The 22776-nt window shown below is 40.0% G+C and overlaps 1 protein-coding gene across 1 annotated transcript; it reads right to left on the reverse strand.

Moving 5' to 3' along the window:
- Positions 1-1978: 1978 nt before the first annotated feature.
- bfsp2.L (beaded filament structural protein 2 L homeolog) lies at positions 1979-19704 on the reverse strand. The gene is made up of 7 exons (XM_041566050.1): positions 19211-19704; positions 11999-12081; positions 7365-7521; positions 5965-6126; positions 3855-3980; positions 3026-3246; positions 1979-2058 (listed from the first exon to the last, which is right to left on the reverse strand). Exons 1-7 carry the CDS (start codon positions 19658-19660, stop codon positions 2055-2057), a joined length of 1203 nt encoding a protein of 400 aa, XP_041421984.1. The 5' UTR covers positions 19661-19704; the 3' UTR covers positions 1979-2054.
- Positions 19705-22776: the final 3072 nt, after the last annotated feature.

Here is a 22776-nt window from a genome sequence, read left to right on the forward strand (position 1 = left end):
CCTTAGTGCTCAGTTAAATTTGACAAAAATGGTAGAGTTAAATAGGAAAATGATATTCTAAGGCACATGCACAAGCCTAGCAGGAGTGGCCCAGTAATTGTGTTATGTGGAGGTGCATGGGGGGTGCCTGAAGTTTTTGCTTCCTCATTTCATTGCCCTTTTAACAAGGAACAGGCTAAACTAATACACATCATTTTAGAGAAGACAAGGACAAAACAGACACTGAAGGTTTTCTTTTTTAAAAATATCTGCCACAACTCAAGATTTCTGATTTATTGCAATGAATAGATGAGGGCACATTACAGGTAGGGTCCAGCTGCCATCATGCTCTTGAGACAGCAACATGTAAACCTTTAGCAGCAATAAAAATGGCCATTTAATGCAGCAGTAGAAGAGTGACCCCATTCAGTAGAGAGGCAGGAAAGGTATTCATTCAGTTCAGCAGGAGTGGGATCCATTCAGTGCAGCAGCAGACAGATATCGATTCATAAAGCCTTCCCCATGCCCAACCACAAGATATTGCTGAGTATAGCCACATCAGTGTAATAGTACTGAGAAGCAAATATTTAATTGTTATTGCTAAAGAGTGATATCTATTATATCTTAAATATAACTGAGCAATGTCTGTTATTGGTAAAGGGGTGGTTCACCTTCAACTTAACTTTTAGTATGCTATAGAATGGCTAATTCTAGGCAACTTTTCAACTGATTTTCATTATTTCTTTTTACTAATTTTTTACTTGTTTGCTTTTTTCTTCTGACTCTTCCCAGCTTTCAAATGGGGGGTCGCTGACCCCCATCTAAAAACAAATGCTCTTTAAGACTACAAACTTTATTGTCATTGTTACTTTTTATTACTCATCTTTATATTAAGGCCTTGTCCTGTTCCAGTCTTTTATTCAATCAATGCATGGTTGCTAGAGTAAATTGGACACTAGCAACCAGATTGCTGAGCTTGCAAACCGAAGAGCTGCTGAATAAAAAGCTAAATAACTCAAAAACCACAAATAATAAAAAATGAAAACCAGCTGCAAATTGTCTCAGAATCTCTCTCTCTCTACATCATACTACAGGTTAACTCAAAGGTGAACAGCCCCTTTAAACGATTGTTTAACATAATTTCAAATGCTACTTATAAATGAATTAATGAAAATATAATTCAAGTGTGAAGAGCACCCTATATAATTTTACATTTTTATAATATATATATATAATAAAGAACTTGCTTTGCAGACTTCTGTGTGCTCCTTAGGTTATTTCCCAGGGGATACGACATTGCTGAAGAAATATACACCTTATATATACTGTATATTCAGTTAAATGTGAGTAAATAAAAGTGGTTATGTTATAGAGATTATAGAGAGTCAGTGGTCTCTCGTGAAGCTGTTATCCATGGGAGTTTTAGCAGCTGCCACAGATGGTGCTTCTGCTGGATTTGAAAATCGCTACCTACATGTGGAATGATGTAGTGCCAGATCACAGCATATGTAATGCCTCCTGTCCTTCCTTTGAATTATCTGGAAACTAGAATGGTTAAAGGGGGCTCAAATTTGCTAGGTATTTGGGCACATCAGGGCAACAGAATAGTCCATATGCCACTGCTGTTACCTGAGTATTACAATTATGAAGAAAAAAGTAATAGTTTCATAGAAATCATAAACATAGACTTTTGAATGGAAATCAAGGTTCAAATGTGGATATACTCTGTTATTTCTAATACTTTTAGTTGTCTTTTATGGCCAAGTACCACACACAATACACCTCTTTTATTCAGTTAAAATCACCTTTTAATCCCCTATCTTATATTGTATCATGCCAAACTCCTTCCCCCTCTTTTTTTAACAAAACAAAAAGTAGTGGGTTTAAGTATTTTTTTTTCCTCCTGGTCTTCAAACGAGTTATCAAATAAATTCCACACAAACAAAATAAAAGCCACTGCGGGTTCCCCAGATGTTCCCAGATTATACCAAACACCACCTACTGGGATCGTTTTTTATTTACTAATCATTTAGCACGAAGTTCAGGGATTTGTTTGGTTGACTGTATCTTGAAATTCATCTGTGAAAAGAAATATCAATATGAAATATCAATGCAGATATAATGGTATGATAAACATAATTATTTTGAACCCATCTGAAAAAAACAAATGATCTGTAAGGCTACAAATGTAAAGATATTGCTACTTTTTATTCCTCGTCTTTTTAACCATGCCCTCTCCTATTTATATTCCAGTCCCTTATTCATATCAATGCTTGGTTGCTTGGGTTATTTGGATCCTACCAACCAGACTGCTAAATTGCAAACTGGAGAGCTGCTGAATAAAAAGCTAAATAACCCAAAAACAATGCAAAATGAAAACCAATTCCAAATTGTCTCAGAATATCACTCTCTACATCTGTGTAGCTCGTGAGTAACATGTTGCTCTCCAGCCCCTTGGATGTTGCTCCCAGTGGCCTCAAAGCACGTGCTTATTTTTGAATTCCTGGCTTGGAGGCAAGTTATGGTTGTATAAAAACGAATTGTACTGCCAAACAGAGTCTCCTGTAGGCTGCTAGTCCACATAGGGGCTACCAAATAGCCAATCACAGTCCTTATTTGGCACCCAAGGAAGTTTTTGCATGCCTGTGTTGCTCCCCAAGTCTTTTTATTTTTGAATGTGGCTTATGGGTAAAAAAGGTTGGGGACCCCTGCTCTACATCATACTAAAAGTTAACTCAAAGGTGAACAACCCCTTTAAGATAAAAGGGACACTGGAATATGCCCAGTCATTATTAGAGGTTACATATGTTTTTTGTTGGTCTTAAATTAGGAAATATTGCTAGCATCCATTAACTCTCAGTTAAGCAAAGTAAGCCATACAAAAATTTATAATACATGCAATGAACGTAAACAAAATTTGTTAGCTGTCTGCAGCATTTATTAATTTGCATAGATCTTTTCCAGAACTAATTGATATGTAAAATGTGAATTTGAATTTTGAAATTATAGTTTCCATAGCATGTAGCAGGAAACACGTTATTTGTACCTGTTTTCTTCTCCATCCAGAATAGCATGGTAGGCTGCTATATCCTTTTCAAGGTGCATCTTGCTGGCCATCAGCTGCTCTCTGTCTCTCTCCTGATGCTCATTTTCCATTTTGATCTCCTCTAACTCTGCTTCCAGCTTGGTAATCACTGAGCCTAAGTTTTGTAGTTCAATATCGTGCCAATGCTTAGCATCATGCAAAGCATTTTCCAAGCCTCTTTTCTATAAGAACAGGGAATCCAATGTAAATGAAACAGTATATATTCTTTGATTTATTTTCCTAGCTGGAACAATCCATTCCAGCACAGAAAATAGTTATCCAAATTAGATTAACAATCTAAATCTACAATGTTAATATTAATAACTGTGGGAAATATCAGATATTTTGAGAATTCCACTAAATTCTCCAGTTCAATATTAAGGGGGTTATTTACTAAGCTCCGAATACCCGAAATCCAAAAAATTCTTAATTTTTTTTATAAAATCGGACTTTTAAAAAAATCACGGCATCTCAAACCTGTCGAGGTTGCATAAAAGTCAATGGGAACAGTCCCATTGATTTTTGGCTGTGTCGGGGGTTTAGGACAATTTCACAATGTTTTCGGAGCTTTCGGGTGAAAACTCAGAAAAATTTGGAGATTTCGGGGAAAATTCATGAAAAAATCGGAGCTTTTCACGCAAAGCAAATTTTCGGGAAATTTTAATAATAAATAAGCGTTAAAAACCTGAGCGGGTTAGGTCGGAGTTTGTAGCAGCCGCTATTGAGATAAATTCGGACCTTGATAAATAACCCCCTTAATGAATCAGCTCATCAGTCAAAAAGCCCTTACCAATGTCCTTAATGATTCTGTCTCTGCCTGCAAGCTCTGGATTTTGCAAGTGGTATCATGAAACTCTTCTTTTATATATTCTGCCAGTCCCTCCTCTTCACCTTGTGCAGCTGGCAGTGCAGCTGACTGTGGTTGGGGAAAATACAGCACAAAAAATGTAAAAAGTAATAAATGTGACACTAGTGAAACCAAAGGACAGTTTCGCTAAATTCTAGATTGTTTTCCTGTTCAAACTGCCATTATTTCCAAAGCAGTTTTAAAAAAAATTGTAGCACTTTTTTGAAGCACAAAGTTTTTGGGGAGACAGCTTATATTGTAATGTTGGACCATGGAAACTTGCTACTGCCCTTCGTTGGCCAAATCTGCTGGACTCTGTAGGGTAGTGCAAAATGGATATTATGGTACATCATTCTTAATTAATTATAATTAGGGATGCGCCAAATCCACTATTTGGGATTTAGCCGAATCCCTGAATACTTTTTGAAAGATCGGCTGATTAGTGAACCGAATCCGAATCGGGTGGGAAAAGTGGAATTTTTTTACAAATTTACATATGCAAATTATGATTTGGTGTGGCCAGGCACAAGAATTCGGCCAAATCTGAATCCTGCTGAAAAAAACAGAATCCCAAACTGAATCCTGGATTCAGTGCATCCCTAATTATAATAAATTGCCAAATTAAAATTGTCTACTCACCAAACTTCACAATATTTTTTTAATAGAATGTCCCTGTCTGGGCAGGGCCACCAGCACTGGCTAGGAAGTCCCTTCCAGTGCAGGTGGACTAGCTCAGGAAGGGCAAGAGGCATTCATTTTTTTTTTTTTAAATTAGTTCCCCCAACTGGAGTGAAGGCTCTATTAGCCCACACCACTGGTGGGAGAACATTTTATGGAGACAGATGCCCTTTGGCCCAACTTTCTGCTATTATGTCTTTAGTGCACACACAACATTCTTGACCATGAAAGGAAAAAAGCATATAATAGTGCAGCCTTATTTATTTAAAAACAATGTGTCCTCACAACTGGGTATACTCACTGGAATATCCTTAACCACAATAATATTCATTTTGCAAGTTCTCTGGAAAAGTGCACCTGGCTCATAAGAGACTATGGCTGTAGGTAAGTAAGAGATACTAACAGTCTTTGTATCTTGTAGGAGCTAAAGGAATGAATAGACAACCTAGATCACAGACTAGCAGGCTAAATATTGGCTTTAATGTACTTGAGACTATATAAAGTTAGGTTACCCAAGGAGTTCTGGATATACTATTAAAACCCCCAAACAGTTTCACTGGTTAATCATCTGAAGAGAGACAACTTAGGGTTAAAGCTGATACTGAGATGTGAGTTAGGCTGCGATCCTGTGATGTGGCTAAGGATGAGAACAGCGTTGGATTAATGGTGCTAAGCCTGACAGAGATCATTAGTGATCAGGGGGTTGACCTGATATCAACAGGTTGGGTGGGTTTGGGCCAAGAAGTGGAGCCCCAGGTACAGATTAAACTTCAAGCAAGGCCCCTGGCCAAGAGGCAAAATGATGTCCAATATGATACTTAAAATAGGTTCTAGGTATCCAGAGTAACTGTGGACCAAATTTAAAAGGCAACAATAACTTTAGCAAGGAAAGAGCTTTATTTTTTACATAAAATCAGAGGTCCATCCTAGGTAGAGGACACCAAAAGAAAAGGCTGTGGCTTTCCCACTTACTGTCCTTGTCCAAACCTGCACTTGACGAGTGTACTGCACTGGCTAAATAGCCTAATTCCTGACCTGTCTTTGTCATATGTTTCAAAGTGAAAAAAGGACTGTTTTGTCCAATTTCAATTTGCCTTTCAAATTAAAATACTCAGTTTACTAATCAACTAAGAATAATCAAGGAGTAGTGAAGATACAGCACTGCATGGCACTCCTTGAACACCATAAATGGGAAAAAGGGTGTGCTCTTATGCTTTGATCCATCTCTATATACTGAAACATGGGCATCTAAATGATAAGCATTTTGTTAAGTTATTTACACACTTGCAGTTAATACACTGTAAAATGTTAAAACTCTTTACAGCTGAGGTGAATGAATTATGCAACATCTGCATGTGTGTGCCAAATAACATACTTTTGTTTGCAGAAGGGGACCTGTTTCAGCTCTGTTTTTCTCGATGTCTTTCTCCCAGTGAGTCCTTATAGTTTCCAGGATGTCATCAAGTCCAGTACCAATTGGCACATCCATTTCTTCTAGCTGAAATCCAGCCAACTGTTTATACAGCATCTTTACATCCTGTAAAACAAACAGTCTATGGGCCGCAGTAATCTTAATGCCAGAATGATTAATTAAACTGAAACCGGTTCAAGAAACAGCGTGCTGGTACTATTATTGCATGCAGCAGCGTTACAGGCATAAGTGCTTAATCAGTGATAGGCATGATACAGCCCTCCAGACCAAATACAAGGGGCATTTTAATAAATGGCTAAGGGCCCACTGAGACGGGGCGGCACCATTAGACCTTTCATCTGCTATAACTTATCTCTGAGCATCTGCCTCATTTTAATCAATTTGAAGAGCTCTACAACAAAACAATTTACATTTTGTTTCTTAAATAAATTTATTGGATATTTCTATTAAAATGCTGATGTTTTTAGTGAAGACTTTTTTCATGTGGTGTCCCTATTTGTGAGCACAGTTTATCTATTGCATGGTTATTAGCTTGTCTACTTCATTTTAACATGGACCATTTATTGACTGCCTTCCCTTATTATTTTCAAATTCACCTGTCTGTGGGTAGTACACAAACACATTTCTTGGGGTAACTGCAGGGGCCCACCCATGAGAGGGATCCTAGGGCCACAGGTATCTTCCCTAACTACAACTCTCAGACAGTTTAGGCAGAGTTTGTTTTTGGGCACGCAGAGAGGATACCCAGAGCCTACGGGGAGCTGTAGGAAACAGGTTATATATCTTTTTTTTATGACATACAAATAGCAGGTTAAGATTGATATTTCAAGCAGGTGAGTGGTACATAGATACTACGGCCCCATTGACCACCTCTGAGTTTTTAAGGTTAGTGCAGGGGGGATAAGGTAAAACAGCATTAAGTCCATATTCTTATCTTGCTACATGATGTGTGTTTTAGCTCCTTATAAAAGAAAACACAGAATGAAATGACTCAAAATGTCATACATTCGTGTTCTATAATGCCTGGGTGTTTAGCATCCAATTAAAGAAAGATAAAATAGTACCCAAGGTCCCTACACAATGACTACTTTCTCCAAACAGATACATTATATTGGAGAGGTTTTTTAACTGATTGATAATGAGGGTTCTTCCATATGTGGGAGATTCTTTGTTCAGCAGTCATTGTAGATAAAATGTGGGGTTTTCTATCTCTTGTGTGTGGATTACAAAAAAGTAATGCCCCTTTGATTTAATTAGCTGGGCTCAACAACATAATATTCATAAAAAATGATACAGGTTCTTTGACAATGAATGTAATGGTTAGATCAGCGTCCTTCTTTTACCTCCTCGTGATTCTTTGACAACAAAGCCAGCTCTTCCTTCATGTTCTCAATCTGATTCTCCAGATCCTTTTTGGTCAGGTTTGCATCATCAATCACCTTGTACAAAGATCTGATCTCCTCCTGAATTGCCTTTCGAAATGGCTGCTCATTTTCATACCTAACATTAAAGCAACAGTTATGGGGCTGAAGTAATAAAACAACAGAATGAAGATGTGCAAAATTAAAAATAAATACATTCCCTTTTCAATGCAATTGATAAGTATTAATTAGACAGAATTACACTGAGAATGTTAGAAATGTTCACCATTACTATACAGTATAGTATTTAATTAACAGGCATATTATAAGACATTGTAAATACTATTTTTATGTTTTTTTATTAATTAGCCTATTCTGGCTTCTTTTAGGATGCATCAGCCACATAGCAGCTTTGGCGTAAGGCTTCCATTTATTCCTAGTCTTGTTTTAATTTTCAGGACCTATTAAACCTATAGTAGCCTTACTTTCTTAGAAAGATTTGAAATCAGCTTTTTGATTTTCATTCACTATTTCAGAATGTTAAATATTGTTTTCGGGATTTTATTCTTGTAGATACTGTATATGACTCCGCAAGGACTTAATTCAATCATCCACTAAATGATAAATTTTATCTGCTCTAGTGCTTAGATAGACCACAAAGAACAGTAGTCTTTTCTTTAGGCAACTCTTTCTGTAAAAAGAGATAAATTCTATTTTCATAGAATGGCGTTTGCCCCAAGATAGCTAATGGGATATTAGTATTAAAATGAGCAACTTCATAGATTGCCTGACAACTTTGTTTGTTTAGTCAAACACATATGTAGATGTTTAACCCGAGCAGAACTGCAAAACGTTATGTATTAAGGCCCTGTGTTCTTTGTGCACTATTTTCCATAAATAGCACAAATAACACTCAGTACAGCTTCTACTCCCACCCCTGCTGCTAGATCCACATAATGACACCCAACACACCCCTCCATTTGGTTTGCAAGGCTCTGTGCTGCTCACCACCCCCCTGCTGCTGTCCACTCCTTCCCCTGCTGATCACACATCATTAAAGTTAGTTTCCTATACAAAACTAACAGGCCTAGCACTCCAATTTCATCTGATTCCAAATCAAATCCTATATCAACGATGCAGGTGACAATCATGATTCTGTAGATTCCACTGCCACAATATGTATTTTCGAAGTATTTCTAACATAAAAATCCAATCAACTCCGACTGCCCAAATGGACCTTATTTATCATTAGAAATGTCAGAAAAAATTGGGTCTGCAAAAATCCCGTAACTTTGGAGCTTTGCCCGAAAAGTACGAATTTCTCATACTTTTCCGCAAATACTACAAATTTTTCAGGCTTTTCTGACTTTTTGGTCCAAAATCCCCGAAATTATTGGATATCGGTATGGACAGCAGTGCAGACATTGGGACCTTCCCCATTGACTTATACAGGACCTCGAGAGCTTTGAGATGCCAGATTTTCGGAGTCTGACTTTTAAGACCATCAGTCATCAATAAATTCTGAATAATTTTTTTGGTCCAAAAACTACGAATTATTCGAATTTCAGATATTAGGAGCATGATAAATAACCTCCATAAAACTTGCCCAATGTGATTTTCAAACCTACCTGATAGATATCTGTCAATATCTATTGGGTTGGTTACAAAATGCTGATGGGCAGGGACCACATTGGTACCTTGATACGTTCCTCTCCCAACGAGCCTGCATAGATCTCTATTGAAGAAGCAGTCGGGGAGGGCCCATAAACAGCACATAAACTACCAACTCAGCAGCCTAAATCTGCCATTGTATGGCTAGTTAAAGCTTGTGACATTATTTTGCAGATTTGCAACGAATTCCTATGTTTATTAGAAGAACATAATTTAATAGCACTGCAGTGTTGGAAGTGGGACTTATTTGCATTACTTACTTTTTATGGTAAAAAAAAAAAGAAATATTAATAGACTCTAATAAGTACTGAAAGTAGTTATATATGTATAATTCACATTTAGTTAGCATAGCTCTTCTGTATACTATCCCCCTTTTTGTAGAAGATGAAGAGTTCTAGTAACATCTTAACTTTTATTTATTGGTTGCAGAAGATTGCTTTTCAATACAAGGATTTAATTCATTAATTGAAAAGATGAGGAAAAAGTCTGGCATTTTGTTACGTATTTACCAGTTTCATGGATTTCTAATCTATCAAGTTTCTGTTCACTTAGGTGAAGCAACCCTTTCATGTGAAATTCAGACTTTTTTGTCGGCCTACTCTCACAGAAACCCATAGTGAGTCAAAGAGAAGTAACTTGTCCCCATTCACAAAGAGAGCTTACATCAGCAATAATGAATCTGCTGCTGTGTGTCTGTGTGAAAGAACTGGCTTGAAAATGATTTGTTTGTATATTAACTCCCTGGGGCATATGTCTATCCATATGTGTACCTGTATGCAGAGGCTGTTAAACTGCCCATATTTAGAAAAAACACATTTGCAATTAACAACAAACTCTTGTTTTTCATCTTTTTCTACATTTCTGAAAAAATATATTTATTGAGGGGTTTAATTCTGCCGTCAGTATAAAACATGTCTGCTGTCACTGGAACAAAAGTTGTTTATTCTATGGATATGTATGCAAAAAATAAATTATATTTATAGAAAAAGACAAAGCCATGTTTACTGTTTCCATGTTGAGGGTGGGTCACATGCATCCTGTGATTGAGTTACATGTAGACTCCAGTGGTAAATTGAGCATGGACATAAGGTGACCTTGTTGTATTATAAGATGCCAACTCTTTTCAATCGTTTTTTGCCATTGTATGCCCACTTATGGACCTTGTTGTAGGTGTATTGCTTAGCAAATAAATGCTAGTTTTCTTACTCTCAGGGGAGAATGGGTTTTTAAACTGATTGTCATAGACTCATCCTATTGTAACCCTAAGTTGTCAACAAGTGACTGGCCCTTAAAACCCTGGCTGGTCAGTCAATCAAGTTTTTTTTCTGACTGAGAGAGACACAGAGAAAGGTCTGTGAATTCAACATAGAGGAACCTAAGTGCCTGTGCACACACTGGTGCAAGTCTGTAATTCTGCTGCCTTTAGAGGGGTTATTGATCTTCCAAACACTGTTTGCAGATTGTTCACCAGAAATAAAGACTTGTTTTGATTGCTTTTTGTTTTTTATTTGGTCATTTAGTTGAATGTTCGTGTCTCTGGTGTTTCAGTCTGACAGCTCAGTGATTCAGGTGTAGATTCTAAACTGTGACAATTTACTAAATTAGTCAGGGGCACTCCGCCAATGAGGCGAGTTGAGGCACTCGCCTCAGGCAGCAGCGCCCCCTGGTTGCCAGGGGCGGCAAAAATGCCGCTCCTGGTAACTAAGAGCCGAATTTCCGGTTTTCAACCCGGAAATTCGACTCTTCTAGTGCAGAGAGCGCAATTGCGCTCTCTGCACTAGTGACGTGGACCCCCCCAACCCCGTCCGGCGCCTCGAGCGGCAAATTGGGCAGGATCGCCCCTGACATTTCTCTGCAGCATCTGTAAAATATTAGTAACTATTGTATCAATTAGATCAGCTTTAATGAAACTCAGGGATTCTGTTCGGTGGGGCCTGTTGCTGCCGGCTGAAATAAAAGCCATTTTTCTTTAAGAAACTTTTTGCTTTGCTGTCTTGACACTTAGGGGCCGATTCATCAAGGGTCGAATATCGAGGGTTAATTAACCCTCGATATTCGACTAGGAATTGAAATCCTTCGACTTCGAATATCGAAGTCGAAGGATTTAGCGCAAATTCTGCGATCGTACGATTGAAGGATTATTCCTTCGATCGAATGATTAAATCCTTCGAATCGAACGATTCGAAGGATTTGAATCCAACGATCGAAGGAATATCCTTCGATCAAAAAAACTTAGGTAAGCCTATGGGGACCTTCCCCATAGGCTAACATTGACTTCGGTAGCTTTTATCTGCCGAACTAGGGGGTCGAAGTTTTTTTAAAGAGACAGTACTTCAACTATCGAATAGTCGAATGATTTATACTTCGAATCCTTCGATTCGAAGTCGTAGTCGAAGGTCGAACTAGCCCATTCGATGGCCGAAGTAGCTCAAAAAACACTTAGAAATTCAAAGTTTTTTTACTTTGAATCCTTCACTCGAGCTTGATGAATCGGCCCCTTACTCTGTGGGAACCTGCCATGCTTCCCTTTTGGTTACTCTTGATCAGGTCCGTCTGGGATTTAAAACAGGCCCTATTGAGATTCAGGTGAATACCACAAGTGTCATCTAGGATGTGAACTTTATTTAAAAAAGGATTGTATGGAAAACTGCAGCATGACACAGATCTACAGCACTGGTACACCAATAGTTTCAAATCAGTTCTGTAGATTCTAAAATCACTGGCAGGTAAAGGATTAAAATTATTTAAATAAACTAAAGAGTCAGGGTTTAATGCAATGTTTAAACATTCAATTCAAATGAAACATGTGTTCCTCACATTTCATTGTTACCTAAGTGCATGGTAAACAAATGATGGTTTGCTCCATATCAAAGTATTATTAATAACGTAATAACTTATTCTATTTGGAGACCAATATGGACTTTGGAGGGTTTTTTCTTTATTACCTTTCTTTGAAGTCTTCAGCACATGCCTGTAAATTTTCTGTTTGAAGCATCAATCGTGCATTTTCCAGAACAGCATCCCCTACCTGAAAAAATAAAATAATCATTGTCCCTTCTTATGGGAAGGCCATCTCCCATACTTTCTTATAATCAAATATTTCAATGTCTCAATGTCTCTGCATTAATAAAACAGTACCTTGTACTTGATCATAACTAAGATATAATTAATCCTTATTGGAGGCAAAACAATCCTATTGGGTTTAGCTAATGTTTAAACATTTTTCAGTAGACAAGGCATGGAGATCCAAATTACAGAAACATCCCTTATCTGGTCCCGAGAATTCTGTATAACAGGCCCAGCGTCGAACAGGGCCGGCGGTACACCGGGAAAAAACCTGGTGGGCCCTGGCCCTCATGGGCCCCCGCCAGCCCAGACCTGCTCCCTTCAGCTGCCTCAGAAAAGAAAATTGTTGATGCTGCGGATTGTTGCGTCTATTGCGCATGCGCGACTCATCCACTGGCTCCATACCTATATTTGATTGTGGAGCAATAGTATTTGACTCTACTACAGCCATTGCTGACCCTAACACCAAACCCCAATATTTACCCTGTATTCTTGGGCTGACCTAAAGGGTGAGCAATAGTAGGAAACATTTTTACATATAATAGGTAATTTACAAAAGACAGGGGAAGAAGTAGTGAATTTTAAGTGGTGCAAAAGCTTGCCCTCCTGAATATCCACTGATATGCCCAACCTGCTTTGATATGTACATGTATGTAGCATGAATCCTGTCCCTGTCTCAGTAGTTTAGACCCATTATTCCCACGTCATTGCCACTCAATTCTGTTCTTTATTCTTTTTTATTTTTATCCTACATCTAAACATACAAAGCACACATAAAACTCAGTCAAGGCTCTGCTCTCTGCCCACAGATGCAGCTTTAGGAGATCAGTCCGTGACCAGGGGTCCCTTGTAATATTTTTGCACAGCAACTCTATGCTGACTGTGCCCTCCCCAATAGGAAGTGCTTTGTACTGTGTGAATGACATTGTAGATATTTTCTGTGTTCTTACCCTGGGTGCAAAGTTGAACTTGTTCCCTTTATTTAGAAGGTTTCAGCCAATCCTTTCTCCATCCAGTCTTTTAGTATCCCTCTCTCCTCTCTGATTTATCCATTTGTACACACTTTAATTATGTTTTTATGTATATTTTAAAGGGTTTGTTCACTTTTGAGCTAACATTTATTATGAGTGATTTTCTCAGTCATTTTACAATAGGTTGTCATTTTTTATTATGTGTGGTTTTTGAAGAATTTGGCACTTTATTCAGCAGCTCTCCAGAGACTGGAATATAAATAGTAGAGGGCCTGAATAGAAAGTAGCAATAACAATAAATGTGTAGCTTTACAGGGCATTTGTTTTTAGATGGGGTCAGTGAAGTCAAAAAAAGGCAGGAAATAATTAAACAACTTTTTAAAAAAAATGAAGACCAACTAAAAAGTTGGCCATTCTATTACATGCTAAAAGTTAACTTACAGATGAACAACTCCTTTAATAGATCATATTACTGTATAGTATAATACGGGATGCAATTTTCAAATAAACAAAAAATAAACTTTGTTCCCCAAAAGAATATTTTTTAAATAAGAAGATATATGACAAATATATGAATTGTATGATAGAGAAATATCAGTACAGAAAGAATAAAAAAATAATGTATTAGATTGTAATTATGTGCGATTAGATCTTGTATGACGTTTACACCATGCCCCAAAGCAAGACAAGTAGCACCATGTAGATCCATATTTAGAAACAGGTTTATTCAGGCAAAAATGCATTTGTAATTTACCTATGCGTATTATCTGGAAAATCTGTGTATATAAAAAAAAAAACGCCCTTACTCAGATACACATTCTTATTTTTATTAATTTATTGTGTCATTATTATGACATTTTGGCATAAATACATAGAAATGCAAAATGAGATAAATTCATGACAAATTTCTCAAAGCGCTCTTCTAAGCACGTTTGCAATTTATAGTGTATTTCTAGAGTTTTCAAGAGATTAGGCGTTTTTAAACACCCCTTAAGGTCAGCTGAAAATGAATTTCTTTGGTTGCCTAAATCATTTCAATTTTTTGCAGAAAAAATAAGAATTTCCCTGCTGCAAATTTTTCCACTGCGTTTTTTTTCAAAGAAAATTTTCATTGTAAAATTTTGCTGCAGTTGTGCAAAGAAATTCACCAATGGTGAAACTCAGAAATTTGCCTTGTGAAAAATTTCCATGCCTGGCGAAAAATTTGGCCTAATCACTGCATGGAACAAATGTGGGAATGCATGCTCTGCTAGGAACAAGCTAGTTTTGTTGTCTGGACACCCTTAAATATAACATTATGTCCACCAGTTATGAATGTAAGCCAGTCTGGTAGCTTAGTTTGGTGGAACATAGACCATCCAATACTGAATATTTTAACTAGGATGTCTCCTGTTCAATTATATGTGGGTGACAAAATTTAAAGGCAGATGTGCAGCCTTCTATGTTCCATATGCTGAAGAATCACAACTGTTAGCACACCTCTAGAACACCAGTTTCTATAGAGGTGCTCTATTGTCAAGGTTAGAAAAGGACACAACTCTCCCTATTTTACTAATAGCTCTACCACAGCCCCCTCCTCTAAGTAAGTGATTGGCTGCTATAGATTACAGCACTAGGGCCATTAAAGGGGATGTAAGGGCAAAAAAATAAAATCCCATTTTTACTTTCTTTAATGAAACAGAAATCTATCTCCAATATACTTTAATTAAAAAATGTGTACCATTTTTATAAGAAACCTGACTGTATGCAGTAAAATTCCCCCTTCATACTTGCTCTGACTGCTGCGGATAGGAAACTTCAGTCCCTTGCTCTGCTGGGAAACAATCATACTTTCAAACAGCAGGGGGGTGCCACCCTACCTTACTTCCCAGAACTCGAGCAGCTGGCGACTGTGTAGAGATTTGTATCTGAAGACCCAGTGCAGTCTGCATATTCTGATTATTAATCAGTCATGCTGTATCCGCTTCTCTGGCAGAAATTATTTGACTTGTGCTGTTTTGATAATTTTTGACAATGCCTAAGCTTAACCTTCCAACAGCAGCCCACACCACACTGAGCATGTGCATGGTCTTGGTCTTGCAAAGATGTTTAACACAGCAAGATGACAGCCCCCTGCGGCCAACTTTGAAAACATAAAAAATTTGTTTATGTTTAGTATACAAAATACAGCATTTATAGCATTAGTCTATTTTAGACTTTTGTTCCCCTTTAAGCAAAACTGAGAATACCCTTTCACCTATGACCCTGCACAGTTTACTGTGGCCACAGGAAAGCTCCTTTAGTCAAATAATAGTTTTTCTGGCTGAGTCACATCTTTATGTGTTAGTGCTGTTGTTCATGTGGTTCATGTGTGCAGTGTGTGACCAATGACTCTGCTTGATTGTTACCTGTCCGGACCTGGATCTGTCTGACCACAGTTTTATCTTGACCCCTTGGTTCTTTACTTGCTGTGCTCCCTGGCATCTCTTTGCTTTCTTTCACTTTCCTGTTCAGTGTTTTCAGTGTTCAATTCACTTACTGTGAGCAATTACTATTCTTGATCCTGAATATCATCCTGATTTCAGAGCCATATTTACCATATAGGCACCTGGGGGCCTGTCCCTAGCTTTAGGGGGGTTGCCCTCGGGTGGCTATATGGGAAAAAAATACCTCCCATCCCGCCACCAAATACTTGCACCTGAATCTGGTGGCAGAGTTAAGGGGAAGGGAGTACCCATTGCCCACTTGTACTACATGTACAAAGCCTATAAACTGTGCAAACACCAAACTGGAAGGGAAGGGGGTGGGTGATGGTCATTGGTCAGCGTCTAGGAAAGAAAATTACTTCTCATGTTGTCCAGTGCAATACTGTACATAGTATTAAATTAATGTTTGTTAAATACATAGTATTAAAAATGTCTGTACATTGTAAAAGGGAGCACCTTGTGGCAACAACAAGTGATGACATGCCAATAAGCTTTCATTTTGTTTGGTTTTGTAATTGCATTCTGATGAGCTTATAACTGGGAAAGAAATGGAGAAATACTTCACCCCGGCTTCTCTGCTCCTGCTCTCCCATATATTGTGCTCCTGATATTCCCCTAAATATCCTCTTGTGTGGTATGATTAGCATAGAGTGAACTGCGACGATGCCCAGGGATAGAAATACATGGAAGGGTGATTATTTTGATACAGTGCAGGGATTGGCTGAATTCTTGTCTTGTTTTTCTGCTTCGAATCCCAGAAGGGGGCCGGCCGATTTTTACAAGGGGTTTAAATCCTGTGTTTAGCCAGAGCCCACGGTTTGGTTTCTTTTTTTTTGTTTGATTGTATGAAACTTTCATAAAGGTTGAATTTTAATAATGAAGTGGATATTTTTAGAACTGTTTTGTTGTATATTGTAAAGTATAGTGTATATTGTGTTTTTTTTTCAGGATTTATATTTACATTTGCAGGTAAGTGATCAAGATGCTAAATTACTTGGTTCTAGAGTTACAACTAGCAATATTGTATGAAGAGGCAGTTACAGTATGGGCATTTCATGCCCTGGTGCTGCCCTCTCATCCCTTAACGTTACAGTGTTGGAGTGGGCGATGAGGGGCCACATTGCTAGTGCGCAGTTGTACTCTGTGCACTAAAAGAGCTGAAATTCTGATTTAAAAATCAGAATTTCATCTCTTGAAGTAGCCATGTGTGGTAGTGATGTGTGGGCCGGGCCGATAACCATGGGTCAGACGGGTTCAGGCTGACCTCGCACCTCCAGTCTGCTGGCTTCCTTTTTTATAGACATGCGCTTTATTATCCCGCCCCTTTTTGTGATGTAATCGTCGGGTCTGGGTTGCGTATAAAAGGCAGAATAGTAATTAATACAGATAATTACTATATGGCAGCACAGAAAACAGTGCAATTAGCATCAGAATTTAATAATCAGCCCTTTAGCCAGGCTGGAACTAGGGGTAGTCAGAAGAGGCACGTGCCTAGGGCGCAAAGGCAGAGGGGTGCCAGTCATGTACCTTTTCTGACGCCATCCCCTGCTCGGACCCTTGTTCTCTTAATCGGCAGCAGTTTTGTGTCCTTAACCTGCAGCAGTTCTGAACAGTGAGTGTGCGCATGCGTGATCCCCTTCTTTGACTCATGCTCACTCATAGGTCCTCGGCTCTTTCACGTATGCGCACTTACGTTGCCTGGGGTCTTTCATGCATGCACACTTACGTTGCCTGGGTTCTTCCGCGCATGCGCACTCGTGCATCCTCGATACGAACGTTGAGGGAAGCGACGTAGTTGGCCCGGTTGCCTAGGGTGCTCGGCCGACTTGGCCCGGCACTGGCTGTAGCATCAGCTTATATTACAAGCCAACCTCAACTGAACTTCCCAACAGCTGCTCAGAGCCCACTGAGCATGTGAGTGGCGCAGACACTTCCCAAGATGGTGACCCCTGTGCCACATTTGAAGTCCTGGATCATTGCTGCTGTTGATAAGCTGAAACTTTAGTCTGGTACAATAAGTTTATTATATAAAATATGGCATTTTTAGCCATATTGATTTTTAGGGTTTAGTTCTACTTTAAATATAAAATGTAGTTTTTTGTTCCAGCAAGCCAAGCCACCACTAGCTTGTGATCCTGGTAAGCAGGTGCCAGCACCACTATAGGACATCATAAGTCACTTAAATGACTGGTGGCATAAGTAAATTGCAAGTTCAGTAGCAGCATTCAGCAGGCTTAGTATGTAGCTGCAGGTACCCAGGTAAATTTATTGCTCTCAAAACAGTTGTAATTTAACTTGAGCAGTTTTCCAATTTTATTTTATTTTAGTAGTAGGGTACCACCCCAATAATTAGCCATAGAGGCAGACATCCATTATCCTGTAGAACCCTATTTGGATTGAAGATAAGGATAAGATATTAAGAATGCAATGGTTTTTGAACTTACAGGGGATCTAAACCCTCTACATATTTGTTCCATGGTGCCTTCTATCTATCCAGATTTGACATGGCATAATACAGGTACAAGAGGAATTACCAAGCAGAATCATAATTCTCAGTGTCAGCCCTCCTACTTTTACTCAATATAAGAAGATTAGTTTGTTTTCTGACATTACACTGCTTCAACACACATAGTAATATCTATTATATAAAACCTTGCAGCATTGGGATAGGCACAAAGAGATGTTTCTGGAAGACCTGCGTACATGCGCGAGCGACTTTACTGCGTGTGTGCCCATGAAAGGGGAAGGGGGGGGACGAGCTGGCCAGCTTGGTTGCCTAGGGTGACAGGCCGGTCTGGCCCTCCTCTGACTGGTAGCACTGACCCTGACATTTAGTTGTCTTCATTACTCCAGTGTACAATATAAAATGATATATTAAAGGGCACCTGTTGGCCAAAAATATTTTACCCCACCAAAGGTGCAGGCTAATAGAGGTTTGGGAGTTTTACTTTGAAAGCAGCTAGTAAGTTGCAGGTAAAACTTAGTCCCTTTGTAAAATGTATAATGAAGCAATAGAATTCTTAATGAATCAGATGAAAATTGAGCATAGGACTGGCCAGATATGGGATGACTTTGACTCAGTTGGCCAGCTTAAATATATTGCAATATATGGACAAACAATCCCTGTTTTGTTTAAAGGGTAAGGCATTTTTCAGTAGCAGTATGCATAAAATGTCTCTGTCTTAAATATATTGATAATGGGTTGAGTCCAGAGGACTCTTGTAATTGTCTATATGTATTTTGTGGTCACAGCCTCATTGCACCTCCGCCTAATGGTTTTAAAAATTAGTGCTGATCACAACTTTCCCTTGTTTGCTAGGACACTCGCACCAGGAGGGAGCCCCCGGTTCAAGCAGCCATATCGTGCAGAGTGCAGGAGCATAATGAGCGCCTGACGTCACGTGCATGTGCAATGAGCAAGATGCAGCATTTGCTGATTATGCACATGCGTGTGCCAAGGCATGGCCGCTAGAATCAGGTGCTCCCTTCCGCTGCAGGTGCCCTAGCGCTGATAGGGGGCAATTTAGGGGGAAATTAATTTTTTGTAAAAAACTACAGTTACCCCCAACTGGATTGTGGGCTCTATTACCACACCTTTGTATTTTGGCCAACAGGTGCCCTTTAAATAAAGGTATTATTCTGTTTCAGCACTTACCTGATGGTAGATATTTTCCCATTTATACCTGAGAGACCCCCAGCTGCTGACAGTTGAAGACTTCTTGTCCAGATAGACTCTTATATGGTCCTCCAGCTCTCTGTTCACCTGCTCTAAAGCTCTCACTTTGTCTATGTACTCCACAATGCAGCTATTCAGAGACTCAAAAGCTGGGACCCTTCCTTTATCCAGACCTTGAGCTGCTGAAAGAGGAGGTGCTGAGGTGCGCAGTCCTTGCATGAAAACACTGCTGATGCCCAAGGCTCGTCGAGACACTCGTGTACCAAGGCTGCTGGATCCGCTACTTAGAGCACTGCCTACGTATACTCCAGGATTCCTGGGCACATTGCTGACAGTGCTAATGCTGACTCTACGGTTGGTTGGACATTCTGCAGATGGGTAGTGGTGCTGTTGCCCCAAAATGGAAGATCTACGCCTTGGTAGAGGCATGATGCTAGAAGATCCACTGCAGTTTCTGGTCACAGACACTCTATTTCCACACTCAACACACAATTTTGGCTTGTGGATTTTCAGTATAGCATCCTGTCATGTGTTTTGTTCTAGAACATTGGACTCGAATTGATGGAGTATTTGTGTCTCATTGTCTTGTGGTATTCAGTGCCTCAGCAGTTCCATTCAGGAATTTTCTGTCCTAGCAAATAGTCGCAGATAAAAGAAGGTGCAATTGACAACATGCTCACATTAGAATTATGCCTGAGCTTCATTCAAACAGTATAGGACCAGGGTTGTGGTATATATACGTTTATATTTTCTTTACTACAATTGTTTTTTATGTGATAGGTAAAAAATGATGAAGCACATTCATATGCGTGCAGTTTAATTAAAGGAAAACTATACCCCCCAAACAAAGTAGGTCTCTATAAAAAGATATTGCATAAAACAGCTCATATGTAAAACCCTGCTTCATGTAAATAAACCATTTTCATAATAATATACTTTTCTAGTAGTATGTGCCATTGGGTAATCATAAATAGAAAATTGCCATTTTAAAAAATAAGGGCCGCCCCCTGGGATCATATGATTCACTGTACTCACAAACATACTGTAATGAACGTACCTGGTGGTCTTGTGGGGGGACGGCCGGGATGCCCGCCACGACGAGCAGCTTCCTGTAGGCCGCAGGCGCCGGCATCTTAGGGCGTGCGCGGCGTGCTCTGGTGTAATTTAAAGGCGCAGGCGCGCTGACGCCACTACGTCACTACAATGCCGCGCAATTCAAACCCTATTTAAAGCCCATTAGGGCTGTGGGACCTTGCCCGTGATAGGATATTGTTTCCTGGTGCTTCTGAGCCTTGTGCTATTTTCTGAACCTGTTTGATTCCTGTTTTTGACCCCTGCCTGGCTATTTCGACTATTCTGACTTCTGGATTCTGACCCTTGCCTGATTACCAACTACCTCTTCTGATCAACCCTCTGATTGACTTCCTGGTTTGACCCTTGCCTGCCTGATAACGTTTATTCTCTGCCTGCCTCGACCCAGCCTGATCTGACTACTCTTTTGCCTAAACGCCTTGTACTACGATCTTCTGTCCAAAGACTTTGCTTTACTGTCGTGCCCCTCTGCCTATCCAGAACCCTCATCTTGCACCTCTTGTTTAAGTCCAGGTGGCATCCAAGTAAGCCGAGGGCTCCTCCCGAGGCCCAAAGGCGGTCACACTACTGGTGAAGCACGAGCCGAGACCAGGGCGCCTGGTGTTTGTTCTGGTGTTGGGTGCCGACCGTGACATTATCATTGGCCCAAGATGGACGAAGAAGGTCGAGCTGCCGCTGCTCCTTCCACCACTGAAGCGCTACTTACCACACTGTTACAGCGCCTGGAAGAACATGAGCAAGATTACCTGATGCAAGGTTTCCACAATTTGACCCGTCGACTGGATGCTTCTGTTCAGTCTCCAGCTCCAGTAGTCACCCCTCCTGTGGCCACTCCTGTGGGTTCTCCTGCTCTGTTGGGTAATGTATCCAAAACCCATGAACCCAAAATTGTGTTTCCTGATAAATTCAATGGGGACAGGTCAAAATTTTTCGTGTTCCAAGAGGCATATAAATTATACCTCAGCTTTTTTCCCCACTCATTCACTACTGGCGAGGAAAAAGTGAGGTTCGTAATGACCCTATTACAGGGTGATCCCCAAGTTTGGGCTCTCAGATTGCCCCTCTCAGATCCTGCCCGTTTTTCCCTTGATTCATTTTTTAAAACCATGGCTGTACTTTATGATGACCCGGATCATGCATCTTCTGCCGACTCCGCGATTCGTAAATTGCGCCAGGGGAAACGGGATGCGGAGGTGTATTGCACCGAGTTCTGCCGGTGGGCAGTGGAGACTGGGTGGAACGACATGGCGCTTCGCAGCCAGTTCCGTATTGGGCTGTCTGATTCTGTCAAAGATAGCTTGGTAAATTACCCTTTATCTTCCAACCTGGATGATCTCATGTCACTTGCCATCCAGGTAGATAGGAGGCAGAGGGAAAGAAGGGGTGAAAGGGGTTCTCCTTTGCATTCTGGGTTTACCAATGTTAAGTATAACTTTTCTAATATGGTGTCCAATGTTAAGTCCCCTAACCCTTCCGTGGTTCAACCTCAGGAGGAACCCATGCAATTGGGCATATCCCATCTAACCTCTGAGGAAAAAGCCCGCAGGTGTTCCCTTGGTCTTTGCATTTATTGTGGGGAGAAGGGTCATTTCCTGAATTTATGCCCTAAGAGGCTGGGAAACTTCCAAGCCTAAATGGAGAAGGGGAACTCCATTTGGGTGCAGAAGTTTCCTCTCTCCAGTCTACCTCTAGGATTTTGATACCTGTTAAACTCACCTGGTCTATGGGCTCTGTCAAGGTGTCCGCTTTTGTGGATTCAGGGGCGGAGGGGAATGTTCTGGATGCCACCTTTGCGGCAAGATTTGGTATTCCCTTAACCCCTCTAATTCCTCCTATGAGGATTTTGGCAGTTGATAAAAAACCCTTAGGGTCGGGTCTGGTAAAAAATCTGTGTCCCTTTCCATGTGCTCTGATAATCATCACAGTGAGAGGTTAGCCCTCTTTATCATTCAGGGTGCGTCTTCTCCTCTTATTTTGGGGTTACCTTGGCTTCAGACCCATAATCCTCATATTGATTGGGTATCGGGGAAGATTCTTCAATGGGGTCTTAAGTGTGGTGGATCATGTATTCCTCAAGTGGTGGCAACTATTTCTTTAGAAGGTTTACCTGCAGCATATGCTGAATATGCTGATGTATTTTCTAAGAAAGCTGCAGAAACCCTACCTCCACACAGGCAGTATGATTGTTCTATAGATCTAATTCCAGGGTCTACTCCCCCTCGGGGTAGAACATACCCTCTTTCCTTGCCGGAGGCCCAGGCAATGAAGGAATATATAAAGGACAACCTTGAAAGAGGGTTCATCAGGCCTTCTAGTTCCCCTGCGGGGGCGGGCTTCTTCTTTGTGGGGAAAAAGGATGGTGGTCTACGCCCCTGTATAGATTATAGGGGTCTCAATAAGATCACCATAAAAAACCGCTATCCCCTCCCGTTAATTTCTGAATTGTTTGACCA

The sequence above is a fragment of the Xenopus laevis genome, chromosome 6L (assembly GCF_017654675.1).
Source record: "Xenopus laevis strain J_2021 chromosome 6L, Xenopus_laevis_v10.1, whole genome shotgun sequence".
NCBI lineage: Eukaryota > Metazoa > Chordata > Amphibia > Anura > Pipidae > Xenopus > Xenopus laevis.